General features: G+C 34.9%; 1 protein-coding gene across 34 annotated transcripts in view; it reads left to right on the top strand.

The window, feature by feature from the left end:
* TCF12 (transcription factor 12) overlaps positions 1 to 17,656 on the top strand; it is a 402,091-nt gene that overhangs the window by 333,308 nt on the left and 51,127 nt on the right. For all 34 annotated transcript variants that reach the window (XM_051821977.3, XM_051821978.3, XM_051821979.3 and 31 more), the window contains 4 exons: positions 8,585 to 8,690; positions 9,671 to 9,810; positions 10,077 to 10,221; positions 10,518 to 10,582. In XM_051821977.3, the coding sequence (XP_051677937.2) occupies positions 8,585 to 8,690; positions 9,671 to 9,810; positions 10,077 to 10,221; positions 10,518 to 10,582 (456 nt within the window). The remainder of the gene's footprint in view (positions 1 to 8,584; positions 8,691 to 9,670; positions 9,811 to 10,076; positions 10,222 to 10,517; positions 10,583 to 17,656) is intronic.

Consider the following 17,656-nt stretch of genomic DNA (forward strand, 5'->3'; position numbering starts at 1 on the left):
GAGCTTGTTGAAAAGTGTGTGTTGAAGCTGCCCAAGCAGAGCTTTAAAGAATGTGCAAAGACGATTTAGATGGGTAATATAAGTGAATTTATTTGATCCCTAATAATATCTTTGCCAGCTGTCTTTCAAATGTGAAAATATTTTTCTTTTGTGTCCTAATCTAAGTAAAATAGTCTGTTTTAAGATGGTATGTGGATGTGTGCATGTATTTTTTGTAAGTTCAGTAAAATCACTTACATAGGATCCCTGAATTGAACACTATAACTCAAAGAGAGTTTAGATTTTATTCTTTTGAGAACACAGATCACTCTATTACAACATTTTTCTTTGTTCTACATTGGGAGGGGTGTGGTGGGGACAGCTTTGATAGTATTAAGTATTTCCAGGCTTATGGTAGATGGTATAGCTTGTATGGTAAAATGTAGCCTGAAAATTGATAGCCTGTGCCTTATATAGGTCAAAGGTGGCTTAGTTGTCATTGAAAAATGCATAGTGTGATGTTATACTGTCTTATCCTCTGAATCATAAGGCCCCACAACTTACATGTGTGTTTCTAACCTACCTCTAGTTTTTGGATATTATTCTGTAATAATTATTAAAAATTTTATTAAAAATTATTGTTATATTATTACTAATAACTCCTCCATTTTCTCCAAAAGAAAATCATGTGGCATGTCATTATATTGTCTACAGACTACATAAATAATTGTCTTAGTATATATTGGGGAATGTGTATTAATGTTTTATGGTTAAAATTAGCACTTCTAGTAGTAATTATTGATTGTATGTGAAATATACTTCCTCACTTGAGTTATGGAATTTTTATGTAATTCTTACGATACAAAGGTTACATTTAAGCTTATTCTTTAATCTCATTTTATCAATTTAAGATGATAGATTAATATTTTGAAATGCTATAAGTTCACATTAACTTCAGTTTTAACATACCATTATAGGTATTAGGATACTTTTTTAAGCAGTCTTGATTTTAAATAAAATGCTTCCTCTTTTTTCCCAGTTTTTTACTTTTAAGTTTTCACGTTGGCTCTATGCATTTAAGGGTATTTGGTATCTTTTAATAAAACTAAGCAGACTCTAGGAAAAGACAAATGAATCAGAGAAGAACAGCCTTTTCATGTTTAATTACCTAAGATTACATGGTCAGTATTGTAAATGAAACAAACTTGGGCTTGCATAGGCAGAAAAGAAAAGCCAAAAACTACATTGTATGTAACCTTTACATAGCTGTATTCTGCATAATTTGTAGGATACTAATATATGTTTGTTTAAATAAATAGGGAAATTGAAACTATTTTGAACATTATACTTTTGGGGAAATTTTTAAAATAGTAAGAAAGAGTGGATTTCTGCAGTCCTTTTAAAGAACTCGGCCTGCATTCAGTTTTCTCATTGGTATAATGAATTATGTGTCCTTCATGTGAAAAGGTAGAAAATCTAGAGGTAAAGGAAAGGAAAATCGCGGGGAGGGGAGGAGACCCTATGTTTGCTTTGAAGATTCTGGAGTTTCAGCCTTCCTCTGATCTAATCAGTCTCAATTTTTCTAGGCCTTGAACACAGATGCTGCAAAGTGTTCCAGTTACAAAAACTGCAGCAAGTACAGACATGATGGTCTTTTCATTGTATTGGGATTAATTTAATCTTATGAAAGACAACACAGAAATCCAAGTTATAAAACTCAAGCTAAAAACATATTTTGAATGTTGAGCTTCTTCAGCTAGAGTCTGGGAAAGAAGAGACAGAAACAAACATGAAAATAGTTGTAAGGGTATTATGCGCCAAGAACTGTGCTGAGGACTTGATGCTTATCTCATTTAAGTCTGATAACCCCTTTGTCATGTAGATGTTCCAAACTTCATTTTGTCTATGAGAAAACTTGAAATCAGGGGAGTTAAGTAACTTGATCAAGTCCCACTCAGTAAGTGCTGCGGTCAGAATTTGAACTCAGGGCTATCTCTAGAAGCAGGTTTTCTTCTTTCTGTATCATCCAAGGACAAGTGAATTAGTCCACATACCAAAAAGCTAAACTAAATTTATCATTACTGTCCTTTGTATTACAATAATACTGTATTGGAAAGGCAAAAAGTAACTGGGAAAAACTACTAGGCTATTTTTAATAAGTATTTTGCATAGATGGCCAGTAATGATTTTATGAATGCTAATTGATTTCTTACCAGTCTTTGTTGAAGAGGGAGAACTTAAAACTATCCTAGACATGTTTAAAATAATACATTAGAAAATCAGAAAATTAGACTAGTAAGTCTCCTCTTCTAATAGAATTTATTATTCTAAAAATTGGTTTAGCCATGGTTTTGGCACCTTGTCTGCCCAGGTAATTTCTTGTTTTCCTGAGAACTAAGAATAGGAAGCAAGTAAAATTACATTGTAAACATTTCTCAGACTTATTTTTCAAATAAACAATTAAAGTTGATAAAAGCGCAGCAGAAACCAGTGTGAGAGAAAATAGAGTACCATTTCTGTTCTGTTGGGGGATTTATTTATATGAGAAAAGAAAGTGCAGTTTTGTTAATTAAAGTTTCCAAACCATCTTTAGGCCTGCTGAAGTTAAATATAACATTTTTATAATAGGGAAAATACTATATCATATAAAGATGCTGAAGATATTTGATGATGAAGACTTTAGCATAAACCTGCTTTTGACATTTTCCCCCTTTACCAAAAAAATTTAAACTGTAATCTGTGAGCCCAAGGAATTTTTTTTTATTCTTTGAGTCAACTGGGTACAAATATCATGGAGTTAAAACTTCACCAGGAGAGTATATTATCACTGGTCAGCTTTACTAATGTTTTTGAGTAAGAAATTTATATCTCTTTCTATTTGTCCATGAACATGAAAAAAGGAGATCAGGTGCTATAGTTTAATCTAAATTTTTTTAATGCAGGTAGCCAAGAAATGATACACATTTATTTGTTCAGTGTATTATCCTTGCAAACAGATTTCAAACACTGTCTGTCCCTTAGAAATTCCATAGTTTAAATCTCAAGGAGGGAAAAAAATGATTATTAGAAAAATGGTAGCAGTTATAGTAGATAAACAGATAGAATCTTTCCAAGGATAGGTTGATTTAAGATAGGAAAGATTTTCCAAAGAAATTTTTCTCAAAATTAGAAATCAATAATAGCCTATCATTTTCACTTCACAACAAAAGCAGTAATTTATTTTCAAATGTGTTGTACCAAAAATTGGAAATCTTTTTTCTTATTGTTGCTATAAAGGAGATTTTAATTTTATTTTACCCCTAAACATGTCTTGAAGTTTTGGTAAAAAGATGTTTCTCCTTTTATTTAAGAAACTGTTGAATGTATAAACACACATCCTGTTTATAGAGATTCCATTTGTGTTTTTAGCCTGCTAATTAGGTGAAAAAAATCTCCCATAGAGATGGCTGGTATGTCCCTGAGTCAGTCCTTGTACATTAGATATTTTGCTTTATGATGCCTTGTGGTTTCAGTTCTTGTGGTCCTTTTACTGGAACTATCTAAATATTTCCCACTTAGGCTTAGAGTTACCGTAAACACTCTAGTAGCAGATTGAGCTTTATGGCAAAATTTGCTATTTTTATGTAATGTTAAAATGAGGAAATTTTTATCAAATGTCATTTAACTGTTCTTGTATATTGGGGAATTCTTAAATTAGATAGCTGTTTTATTGATTTATTTAAACTTTTTGTGTACTTCGGAGTTACATTTTAATATTGATTAGAGAAAGAGCAGGAAAGTTGGAAGGCATAAATTACAGAAACTTAAAAATGTTGGTTGTTATCTGAGGGTGTACAGAAGATCAGTGTTCATACAAAAATACTGGGTGCAAATGATTAGAAAAGTATAGAGAATGATTTTTAGAAAATTTCCTCTAACCCTACCCATCACTCTTACTTGTGTGGGTGTAATTATTAAAGGAACATTTTTAAGCAGTCTGTACTAAAATCAAATCATACAAAATTCAGAATTGAACAGAACTTAACATAGGTTGATCAACAATAATTTAATCACTAAAGAATAGCTTCTTACAATGATTAACTAAGTTTTTGAGTGTTGATTCTTAAATGCACATATTCTTAAATGATAGGCCCAGAGGCTTACTTAATAGTTGTTTAGTGTAGGGTTTAACTTGCTGGAATTTTCCTTTTTTCCATTAACCTCAACTTTATTTTTTCTTTCATGTTTTAGGTACTCAGCTAGAGTTTATAAAACATTTATTTTTAATAGAAAATCTAATTATATAAAGCATCAGATAAATTAAGTATATATTCATAATTGTAATATTGTGTGTTCATTTTGAAATTATGGTGACAGGGCAGATTAATCAGATGATTTTATTATTTTGGTCAGTTGATAGGAATTACGCTGAAGGTAATTTCTATTACTAGTATAGACCCTTCCCATATTGGAGGTCCACTTTAGTATGTGTTAAAGTGTTTAATGATACTGAACATATTGGAACTTAAAAAGAACTGTTATTCAAACCACCTTGACAAAAGAACTAATAAAAGCCCACAAATTAAGTGAAGGTATCCTCAAGTACATGAGAGTTTAGGCTGTGTTTGGTTTTCACAGATCATGGAGCTTAAGAGAATTTCAGGGGAGTTTTTTCAAAACAATTTTTGTGATCTTAAACTGCAGAGTAAGGGAGAATGACTTAAATTAATAAAATTAAATGTAACATTCAGTCTCTCAGTTGTACTTATCCGCATTTCAGGAGTTCAGTAGCCAAGTGACTACTGACTACTGTATCATACAGCACAGATATAGAACATTTCTGTATCACAGAGACCTCTTCTTTTATAGCACTCATCTAGAGCATTCATCTCATTTTCAGTAGAAGGGTATGTTAATAAGGATACATAGCTACTCTCACGCTGAAGAATTCCCATCTCGTCCTCATCTGCTATGTTTAAAAGCGTCATTCATAACACAGGCTAGCGATCTTTTTATAAAGGATGAAAAAAAAGTGTTCTTTTAGTCACTCTTACCACTGAATGTAACCAGATAAAAAGATTATCTTTTTTAGCAGAAACTTCTTTTCATCTTTTCACTGTAATACCAGAAAGTTGTTTTGCTTCCCTGCTTCTCAGATATGTTTCCAATATTAATTACATGATGGATGCATCGAAAACAGGAGTGCAGTGCACAACTCTGTCCTCTTGAGTTCTGAATAGAGAACAGCATACCCTGAATTTGGGGTTACCCATGTGACTAAACTGAATCATCCAAGCAGGAAAAATTGATTGTCTCCTAAAGTATGCTATCCCTTTACAGAAGTTACCTTAGGGTGTGTGGGATGTATACATCCATGATGTTTGTTTTCAGCCAGAGTTAATGATAAAAGGAAAGTATCTGTTAGGTCTTCAGCTATGTTCTTTCACTGACAGTATTCTGTCAGACGCCCAGAACTTCTCTTAACACCATTCTTGGGAGAGAAAGGTAAATGGTTGGAAAAAGAGACAGAGCTTCTGTGAGCCTGCTTTTCTTAAATGGGCCTACAATGCTAAAGAAAATTTTATCTACCATGTTTTTGCAGACCAACTTAAACTATTTAATTGTACTTTTCCCTGTTGCCTTTAAAACACTTTGACTCCTGGTAGATTTTAACATCTTGAAGCATACATTATTCCTTCCTCTTAATTTTAAGATTGTTTGTTGTGATACAAAATCATCCTTGAGATTTAAACATGTGATTAGATCATTAACAAGCAGGGGTTGGGAGACTGGCATCTATGTGCAGGTGATCAGATGACATAAGCAGTCTGGTTTTAATTTGTGGTCAGTACTGATTGTAACTAAGAGAGACTTGCTCTTTTTGTGGAATTGGCTGACTATTTCTCTACATCTGGAGTTAATAAAGTCTTTGAGACCACATCAGTTGCTCTTTGCCGCAAGAAGTCTTTGATCTGAAAAATCGAGACTGGCACAACTACTGCTTCATAACATTGCATCTATGTTTTGTAAGCTATGGTTAAGATAACAAAAGTAAAACTATCTAGCCTGTGATATAAATGCTTCTAGATGGGTCTCTTTAAGAGTCATGTATTTCAAAATATTTTTATTATGGTGAAAATTTTGAATTTATGCTAGTACATAAATGGCATATTGCTTAGGGTTTTTATGTACCAATTCCATTTCTAAAATTTTAAGAAGCTAATGTTTTTCAATGTCTATTTAGAAAGACTAGTATTAAAAACAAACTTTACCTCTAACATGAGGTTTATTTTTTCTATGTAGCTTCAGAAATTTCAGGTAAGGGTTGGCAAGTCTCTTCCTTTACTTGGTATGGTTTGTCTTGGTTTCTTTGCTTCCCCTGACAAACATCACTTAATTGTTTTCTGAGCAGCATGTTCTCTTTCCTTCAGCAGCAATTTATAAGTTAGTAATTAAGTTTATTTCTATATTTTATTTTGTGACTGCAACATTTTAAAAATTTTAAGTATACATATGTCATCTATGGAATTTGATGAGCAAAGGATAGAAAATATAAGTTGGCAAATCATGTAGAAATTTTAACCAACAAATTATGTAGGGTTTTCTTTACATGAAATGACACATTAAGACTGGAAATTTCTCATAATTGCCAAGTGTGAAGTTTACATAATGTTTCAGTCTCTGACCTGGATAAAATTAGAGAAAAAAATTTGTATTTCATACTTTCAGATTAAGCATGATGTATATAGTAAATACACATTTGTAATAAAAAGCATATATTCTGATGCTATTTTCTAAATTTGATTCTCATTTGTATTTTCTAGCTAAATCTGTGAATTCACTCTGCTTTTTGTTGTTTGTATTTTTACATTAGCTTGAAGAAATCTAAATACAAAAGGGGGCAGAAGACATGTAGCTATGGCTAAGTTTAGAAGCTGAAACTGGATTAAAAGAAAATAGTCCAAAGTTTCTTTGCTTAAAACTTCACCTGCCTATAACCATGTAATATACTCTAAACACATTTTATAACCTAATCATTTATTTCGTTATTGCTCAATCTTCTGTGAAATAGATTTAAGCTAGAAACATGTTTTACATGTATAATGAAAAAACTCTTTTTCTACCATAGTCACCTAACTATGGTCCTTCTTGATAATTCCTAGGAATATATCTTGGCCCAAACATCTCAGGTACCTCAAATGTATATTTTTACCCCTGGGATGTGAAAGGTAGTAAACAAACATGAATTAATCCAAGTTGTTAAAAAGACACACCTGTGCTAGTAGTTGCAGGCCTAGTAAGAATAAAAAAAGTGGACTTTATAACCTTTTGTGGAGAATAAATTATCTGTATATAAGTAGAATCATGGCAGAGAAAAACTAGAAAAGTATTCAAGGAATGAAGAGGGGCAATATTTAGCAGCATATTTGTTCCTATTAGAATGACAGAAAAATGATAATATTAGATAATGCTTATTGATTGCCTGCTTTGTACAAGGTCCTATATTTTCGTCTGATCTTCCCCTCAACCTCCTGATGTACAAGTACTTTTAGCATTTTACAACAAAGGAAATTGAGGAAGGTTAGGGCAATTTTTCAGAGGGCTTTATACTTAGTGTCTCATTCTTGATAGTTATATAATTGGTAGGTAACTTAAATAAATAAAAAATGTGGCTCCCATTTTAATCCCAAATTTTTTTATAGTGGATACACTCTTTGCAAACTAAAACAAAATAGTTTGTTTCATATGCTTTTCATACAGCTCACTTTCCCTTCCTCCTGACTCCTGGTTTACTTTTAACAGACAATACATCACTTTAAATGTTATTTGTTATTCTTCTTAGTTAAAGTAGTTGTGAGAATATCATCATTTTTTGATCATTAAGGTTGTTTGGTTGCCCATTTAGTTTCCCCGTGGAATGCAAATGTTGGCCATTTGCTAATATAGAATGTTCATAGTTTGCTTATCTGAAGCAAAGATTTACAGAAGGGAATTAATACTACTCTTAACAAGTTAAGTGAGGTTTGTCTGAAAACTGTGCCAGAGTTAAAAATATACTTGAAATTAAAGAATTAAAACCTCTCAGCAGAATTTGGTTTTATTTTCTAATCCTACTAAGTTAAGGAAGTTCCAAAACAATTGTGTTGTGCCTTTCAGTCAACTTTTAATGGTAACAAAGGATAGCAAATCATTTTTATTTTATGTGACAAATCAAACAATGAAAATGAATTTTATGAACCCCAACTTTATTTCATGCTTATATTCAAAGGATATTTGTTGATTCCCTCATAATTTAAGTCATAAACCTAACTGAGGGTTGTGTTTTGTTGTGCCAAGCCAACACTTAGGGCTTTATTCAGCCACCTAGTACAGTTATCACACCAAGATGCATTGCAAGGATAATTAGGGTCGTGTTTTTCTTTAATAATACGCTGAAAGGAAATGTAAATAAAGTAACAAGATTGACATTATTTATGCAGATTTAAACAGTATTCTTTGCATTTGTGTTAGGTCATTATAGAGATTGGGTTGGCCTTTTTAGGTCCTTTCTGAAATGTAGAACTCATTTTACATAAGTAATATGGTAGTCATTCACATTTTTACTCAATACTCTGTTTAATTTAAGGTATATGCACCATCCCCAAATTCAGATGACTTCAATCGTGAATCTCCTAGTTATCCATCTCCTAAGCCACCAACCAGTATGTTTGCTAGCACTTTCTTTATGCAAGGTAAGTAATAACACACAGTTGTCAAGTACCGCTGCACTTAGTTGTGTGTTAGCCAGTATTTTCAAATGTGATAAAAGAGAATTCCTAGACAGGATTGAGACATTATTTTCTAGGCATTTTTTGGCTGATGTAAATTTAAAATCTAACATTATAGTTTTCTTGCACTGCTTATTGCTAACTGCAGTTTAGTTGAATTATCCAGCAACCATTGGAGTGTCCATCCAGTGTTGATTGAATTTATAAAGACTTAAATTGAAAAAAATGAGTAGAGCTATTCTTGCTCATTGTAAAATTTAAATATATGAAAGTTATTAACAACTCTGGTTTCATCTTTAAATTACATATTCATATCACACCTATAATTACCAGTATAAATAAAAAGTGAATATCACAGAACAGAGTAAGACTTGTTAAGGAAGAAAAAGTGTTGCATTTCCTTTAATTCATGTCTAGCAAATCATTTTTATTTGGCCTCCTGTGGTTTGGGATTATGAGAAGCATATATATGTGTATATATATATGAGCAGTAAATTATGACATAAATGGTTCTTTGACTTTATGTTGGTGAGTGAACTCATTGCAGACCCAGTTCATTTGAAGACTGACTATATAATATGGTCATTATCAATTACTTAGGCTTACTAGATAGAGACATTTGTTTTTCCATAGTTTCAAAATGTTTTCTACAATCTCAATGCCAATTGCCTATTAAGAATATTTTTTTTCTGTTTTTATGGGTATACCATTTATCCAATACTTAAATCCAACATATCCCCAGATTTCAAATTTTTATCTTCCTTGATATAAATTAGGTCTTTAAATAGTAATTTTATAGTTTGGAAGGAAGGAAACCAGATGGAAGACTAGGTTGGAAAAGAGGAGAGAAGAACATAAAATATCTAGAGGGTACTCTGAATTTTTTTGTGTCATCAAAAAAAACTCTAGCTAAGGAGAATTTTGTATTTCTGTGTTTGTTTTAGATGGGACCCACAATTCTTCTGATCTTTGGAGTTCATCAAATGGGATGAGCCAGCCTGGTTTTGGTGGAATTCTGGGGACCTCCACTTCTCACCTGTCTCAGTCCAGTAGTTACGGCAGCCTTCATTCACATGACCGCTTGGTAGGCTGTGACACAGGACTAGGTTGCAGCAGCGTTTCGTCCTCACCTCTGTTTCTTTTTGTATTATGGAATAAATTTTGTTTTCTGCAAAATCACTTCTAGGTTTACTGCATTTACTGTGCCTTTTTTAAAAAGTAAATGACAGTAGTAGCGCTCCTCAGCTGCTAATTTGGAATGACTTTTTTGACCTGTTGTTGTAGTTGTTCTTGTATGTGGTATTCAGGAAATGCATCTAATAGAGCGTATCTCTTTTCCACTTTTTCTAGAGTTACCCTCCACATTCAGTTTCACCAACAGACATAAACACAAGTCTTCCACCGATGTCCAGCTTCCATCGTGGAGGTACCAGCAGCTCACCTTATGTTGCTGCCTCACATACCCCTCCCATCAATGGATCAGATAGCATTCTTGGTGAGCGTTTGGGTTGGCAGAATTTCCTAAAACCTGATTTCATAGTTTTCAGTAAATCCAGTATCTTTCAATATATTTTTAATGTTTGGTTTAAAAATGAAAAGAAGAACAGAAACTTTCTTTTTCATTAATATAGACCCATTTTTTCTTTAGGTTATTAAGTATAACAAACAAAATATATCTGGGTTTGTGGTGACAGATGTAAGATAACAATAGAGAATACCTTAAAATAAGAGCTGAGGGCCAAAAAAGCATACTTGTCTGATGAAATTCTTGTGTCTACTTGAACTATCCAGGAACCAGAGGGAATGCTGCTGGAAGCTCACAGACAGGTGATGCACTTGGAAAGGCCTTGGCTTCTGTGAGTATTGATTTTACATATTCCGATGAATGAATTCTGCACTGCTGAATACAGTGATTAGATTTTGTGGGCAATAAATGTCATAGTTAAAGGGTATAGTTACAACAAATCAACTTAATCATTCAGAGCTATTTTTGGTTAGTATTGATTCATGTCCTAAATTAATACTAGAACCTCCTCACCCTACCCTAAGTACTACCCTACTGAATTTAATTTAATATATGTTTTTGTTTTAATGGTACATATACAGGTGAAGGAAGAGAAATTTTTTTTAAATCTAAAACAGACTTTTTTAAAAATTTTATTTTTATTTATTTAAAAGAGTTACAGAAAGAAGTAGAGACAGAGAAAGTAAGGTCCTCCATCCACTGGTTCACTCCTGAAATGGTCTCAGTGGCTGGAGCTGAGCTGGTCCAAAGCCAGGAGTCCGGAGCTGCTTCTTCCAGTCTCCTGCATGTATTCAGGGGCCCAAGGACTTGGGCCATCCTCTACTGTTTTCCCAGGCAAATTAGCAGGGAGCTGGATTGGAAGTAAAATACAGGGGCCAGTGCTGTGGCATAAAGCCGCCGCCTGCAGTGCCAGCATCCCATATGGGCGCCGGTTCAACTGCTCCACTTCCATTCCAGCTCTGTGCTATGTCCTGGGAAAGCAGTAGAAGATGGCCCAAGTCCTTGGGCCCCTACACCCAAATGGGAGACCCGGAAGAAGCTCCTGGCTCATGCTTCGGATCGGTGCAGCTCCAGCGGATAGAAGACCTCTCTCTCTGCCTCTCCTTCTCTCTCTGTGTAACTCTGACTTTCAAATAAGTAAATATGTCTTTAAAAAAAAATCAGAAGTAAAACACAAATTATTGAGATTTAATTGTAAAGTCTGCTTGTTTGTTTTAAATACATACTTTGTGAAAGTCCCATTAAAATAAATCAAACGAAACCAGGAAAGACAACTCATTCTTCTGATACAGAGAATGAAATGCCAAGTTGGAAAGTTCTTTTTTTAAAAGGAAAAAACGATCAATCAATCAACTGCAGCTGATTCATTCAAAAGATAGAAAATGAGAGCCTTTAAAAAAAAACAGATTCATTGAAATACTTGATGCTAAAATGAGTAAAACGGATTCTGTAGAATTTTCTTGAGCAACCAGTTTATATCATATGAGACATTAGTGACAAAGCAATGATTGTGTTTTCATTTCTAATTCTTAAAACATTAAAATCTCTTCTTTTGGAACGCTAAAACTGAAAGGGCACTTATTACTGATAAGATTCAAAATCTAGTTAGAGATACTTTTGCTGTGTACTTTGTGAAGTTTCTTTTTAGACCTTTTCTCTTTATTTTTTCCTTCTGAGCAATATTCCTCTTGGAATTCTCACAGAGTATTTTTATGTATTCTATGAAATGCAGTTGGCTGTGGCAGACACATTTGTTGCTGTTGGTGGGGAGGGCAGGGCTCTAGGATATGTGAGTAGTAGCAAACAACTGTTTAACATTTAAGGAGAAATACTTCTTTGAATATGTGTCTGTGAATAAACCTTTCTCTCCAGCCAAGTCCCAACTTCAGAAATGAAGCCAAGTCAGATCATTTGTTACATAGTAGAGCCCCTCACAAAATGGAGCACAATAAATACTTACTGTGTTCAATCTTGGATCGTATATGATAGTAGTGGTGGTGATAACAAGACCCACAAAAATTATTGGCTGTAATTTGAATGCTTAATAGGTGCTGGGTACCATACTAAGTATTTATATACCCTGTTTTGCTTAATCCTCGAAAAAACCCTGTAAGGTTGGCATTATTATCCCCACATTACTGATGAGGAACTAGGGTTTAAAAGGTTAAGTAACTTGAGCTCAGAAAGATTAAGTAGCTTGCCCTAGGGATCACAGAACTGGTCAGGGTAAAGCCCATATGCACTGGAACCCTGATCTGACTGGCTTCAGACTGCACTTAGTTACTACTCTTGCAGGATGTTCCTAAGAATCCAACAGTTATCCTACTTTTTTTGAACTTGTTCTTACATGATTAAAACTACCTATTTAGACAAAAAAAAGTATTATTCTATATTATTAAATGTGAATGGCTCCCAGGGTACTTGATTGGGTTTCCATATTCAGTCTGCTGGTTGTGGATGAATCCGGTAACAGATATTTCATGTTTAAGAGGACAGATAGTATTTGAACTTTCAATATGAGGCAACTTTTAAAAATATAACCTGCATTTTGGAGATTTTTATTCACTTGAAGGTCATCTGTTTATTTTATTTGGGGGAAAACTTCCCATAAAGAAACCTTGACACATTAGGCAAGCAAGAATTTCATGTTTTCAGTGGCCCTTCAAGCCCATTTTCAAGTCCTTGAATATTTTCCTGTATTGTAAGTAGCAAACCAGGAAGGCAGTTGAGGAGTGGCAGGGGGACTCCAAATTCACTGTGAGTGGAAACCAGGGAAGACATGTTTCAGGTCGTTAGTGGGTGGGCTTTGGTTGTCATGGAAACTTAGCTCTGTCATCCTGTGTTGTTACTAGGCAAGAGCAACCAGGTCATTCCATAAATCATTTCTGTCATAGCTGACGGTGATGCATTCCATCTGCTCCATCACTGCATGCCATAGTCTGCACTCTTCAAATCCCTTCCTTCAATCCATCTGCTACCCTACCCCCAAACCGGACATCTCTTCAAGCACATTCTTTCTCTGACTTGCATTACAGATTCACATTCACTTTCATATATGTTTAGTGCTCTCGCAGTGTACTGAAAAACAAAAACATTGCCTTGTCTGGGGATAGGAAGAATTAGAAGAGATGAAGAAGAAACTTAATGATTACATTTGAGAGTCTGACATGCATATCAAAATTTTGTGTTAGGTATTACAGATCTTCAGAAATGGTAATCATGACTGTGTTGAAATTTTAAAGTTCCTCAGAATGTGACATTTTTAATATACCCTCTAGTTTTACATAGAGAACCTCTATGCTGTTGGCATTAAAAGTTATTTCTGGTTCCCCAGTTGTCTGATATATGTCCTCAAAGGTCTTTTCATGAATGAAACTTCAGAGGGTACAACCTTTGTTCTTCAGTTTAGGTATTAAAAGAGCATGCAGAACAGTATGTGATTAAACATGTAAGGCCATATAATGCATTTGCAAAGGTTCCTTTATTTTAGGTTTAAGCCTGGATAATTGTGGTCTTAATCTCAGGATAGCAAGAAAGAGAATTGTACATGAAAGTATTTACACAAAGTTCCCAAAGCCCTGTGGATTATGCATTAGTTTAGATAATAAACTAGGGTAGATAGAAGGAGAGGAAAAATCTGTGTATTCGTGCCATTTCTAATGTGTTTCCCTGAACATTTGCCAGACAATAACCCTTTAAGATTGTGCCCATGGAGAGTTATATAGAGGAAGAAACATCTGGTTTATTTCAGTGCCTAATACCATATCAAAACACTTGGTCTTTAATTTAGAGGAGATCAAACAAGAAGACTGTTTAACTTTGTTGATTATATCAGACTTCTTTGTGATAATTTATGTTTTGATTTCTACCTCAGAGCAAGGGGAAAGAGTGTGTGTGTGTGTGCGCGTGCGTGTGTGTGTGTGTGTGTGTGTGTGTTTTAATCTGGATAGTTAAATGGTCAATAGTTTCTAACAAAAGAAAAATAAAATTCTGGGAAGTTGACGTTTAAAAGTAATTCATAAAATAAGTTTCTTTGTTCCTTAGACTCAATAACATTAGCATAATAAAGATTAACTGAAATGTGCACTGCAGTGTTTAAAAAATTGGGCTCACAGTTCCAGGGTTGGGCCTGGGAGCTCTCCATTGTGTGTTTATTGTCTGAGGCCCTTTTCATTAGCCTCTGGCTTATTGGCACCCTGCTGATTGGAATGGACCGTGACTGATAGGAGGAGGAGCCTCATTTGTTGCAGTAAAATGAGGCATATTACCATGTAAGCCTGGCAGAAGGTATTGGGAGTTATTCATCATTAGTCATTTAACAGTAAGAGCGCCATGGACTGCATGCAGAATGAGTTCTTACTTTTTGTTTATGCTTTATATTCTAAATCATTCCCACTCCCATTTTTTAAGTGACTGACTTTCTTCCCTTCAAAAAACATCAATGTAGGAGTTCTTTAAGGCCAGAAAATATAAAAAGAAAATATATTCTTGATTTAGAATGCTCTTTGCCGAATAAAACCCTGTATTTAGAATTTCTTAAAGTAGCCCAGCTTCATGGTATAAGTGTAATCTGTTTGTGATTTAATAATAGAATACATCTGCAGAAAGTTTAGTTGATGGTCTGTGATCCAAACAGGTATGTTATCATGCTTTTAAAATGTATTGTTTTTTTTTTCCCCACACACACATTCATTTTATGAAAGTAAAAGGGATAAGAGAAAGTCCTGTAACTTGTCAGGCCGTCTATAAGTTCAGGAAAAGTATGCTTAACAATTGTCTGTCATCATCTTAATGGTCAAGCTAGAACAAGCAAATGTGATGGTGGGAGTGAGAAAAATGATTTTTATCGAACAAATTGAGAAGCTACTTGTGTCTGTTGGTGACAGGATTAAATTCAGGGCTCCTGGCTTGGCCATGACCCAGTGCCTGTTGTTGTGGGCCTTTGGAAAGTGAGCCATTTCATGGAAAATCTCTTTTTCACTCTGCCTTTCACATAAATAAATAAATCTTAAATGAAGAAAAGATAAGACAGATATACAAATAATGAAAATGTCCAACATAGAATAAATTAAGAAGCTAAAGAGAAGCTCAAGGTATTCTAAGAGTATAAGGGAGTTGAAAATGACATAAAAGGGAGGTGACATTTGAGCTAAGCTTTGATGTGGTATAGAATTTCATTGGGGGAGAAGTTAAGAAATAGACATTCTGAAAGGAGAAGGAGCTGTGTTCAGAAAATGCCTGGTAACAACCTGGTTTTCTATGTAGCCGCCTCTCAGAAGAAAATGCACTGTTCATCCTGACATGGGTATTTCAGTCTGCATGGTAAAAGTTCTACATCTACTGCAAAATAATAAACTGGCTGATTTATAAAAAAAAAGAAAAGAAAAGAAAAGAAAATGCAAAAAAGGAACTTTTATTTGAACAATAGGATACATTAATTTTAAATAGATTATAACATAGGAAGATATTTTTGTGACCAGATTATGGAAGACATCAAATGTCATTCTGTTTTATTTAGTAGGCAAAAGATTGAACTGTGTTCTAGGACAATAGCTCTCAGGCAGTGATGAATGGGATGAAAGGAAAAGTAACTAGTAATGTGAAGAGTTAAGTAGACCAGCCATAAGTGCTGGACCATGAAAGGTTTAAAGTAGTGTCATGGCAGTGAGAACAATGTGTGCCTGTCCTAGAATTGTGAATATGGGTGTCTGCAGAGGGAAAGGGGGAGGAGAGGAAGAAAAGGGGAGAGAATGCATGAGAATGATTTTGCTAACTGAGGTGGAAGAGAAAATTGGGAAAGATAGGGACATACTGAACTTGAGATGAAAGAAGAGCCTGTCCAGATGGATAAGTCTGGCAACCCAGTGTGATAATAGAGATGTCATGTTGGGAGTCATTCACCAGGATGGAATAGTTGATACTTTGTGGAGAGCAGTATTGCCAACAGATAAAGCACAGGTAAATAGAAAAGAAACCTGAAACCAGAGCTGTGGGACATCTACGTTAAAGGAACTGGAAGAGATAGAATATAGGTAAATACATCCAAGGACTGAAAGAATCACTTAAATGGAAATTCCTAGCAAGGATGGTGTGTTTCTTATTGGAAGTAGAGTTGCATGAACCTGAAACTACAGTAGTAAATAAGAAAATGTCTTTTCTGGAGCTTGCTTGTACTAAGGGGAAGGGTGTGCTTGACAGATAGTAAACCAATGGTTAAGAACATAATTAGGGGGCAGCACTGTGGCATAGCAGGGAAAGCCACCACCTGCAGTGCTGCCTACAGTGCCTGCGTCCCAGATGGGTGCCAGTCCTGGCTGCTCCACTTCCAATCCAGCTCTCTGCTCCGGCCTGGAAAAGCAGTACAAGATGGCCTAAGCCATTGGGCCCCTGCACCCACGTGGGAGACCTGGAAGAAGTTCCTGGCTCCTGGCTTCGGATCAGCACAGCTCTGGCCATTGTGGCCAGTTGGGGAGTGAACCAGTGGATGGAAGACCTCTCTCCCTTTCTCTCTGTCTGCCTCTCCTCTATCTGTGTAACTCCGACTTTCAAATAAATATTGGTTCACTCTGGGTCTTCTTCCGGATATCCCACGCAAGCGCAGGGGCCCAAGGACTTGGCCATCCTCTACTGTTTTCCCAGGCATAACAGAGAGCTGGAATGGAAGTGGAGCAGCTGGGGCTGGAACCGGTGCACATATGGGATGCCAGCATTGCAGGCTATGGCTTTACTGGCATGCCACAGTGCCATCCCCTTGAATTTTTTAAAAGGTAACAACATTTAAGACCAGCAGTGATTTTATACTTCCTCCCTGTTATTAAGTTCTCCCAGAGTCTTGTGAACTCTTTTCCATAGCTTTTCTTTTCCAAAATGGCTTTCCAGTTTGAGTATATAACTTCTAGATCTGGCTGTTTGAGGAAATTGGGGTTAATTATAATTGTTTATAATTACAATTTACTAACATCATAGAAATTAGTATGTTTTATTTGAATTACATCCATCCATTTGTAGTCAAAGGGAAGTAGAATTCGGGCTGCTTGCAATTTTGAGTAAGTGTTACCTTTTTAAAAAAGAAATTCCTTGCATTTGTTAATTTTCACTTACAGAATTTTGTTTTACATTAATTTGTCTCAGTATATGACCTTTTCAGATATTGAAAAAACATCATTATGTTTCCTTTAAAAAGCTGAGACCCTTTATATGACATAATTTGGGCCTCCTTAAATTCTTCAGAGCACTAAGCTGATGCAGAGTCAGATTCTATTTGATAACTCTTTTTTTACTCAAGTAGTTTTTCTTCTTAAAATATTTGACAAGAACCAGCGTTGTGGTACAGCAGGTTAAACTGCCTGCGGTGCTGCCATCCCAACTGCCCACTTCCGATTTCACTCCCTGCTAATGTGCTTGG

Source organism: Oryctolagus cuniculus, chromosome 12 (assembly GCF_051225735.1).
Source record: "Oryctolagus cuniculus isolate XC-2025 breed Fujian yellow rabbit chromosome 12, ASM5122573v1, whole genome shotgun sequence".
NCBI classification, from domain to species: Eukaryota; Metazoa; Chordata; class Mammalia; order Lagomorpha; family Leporidae; genus Oryctolagus; species Oryctolagus cuniculus.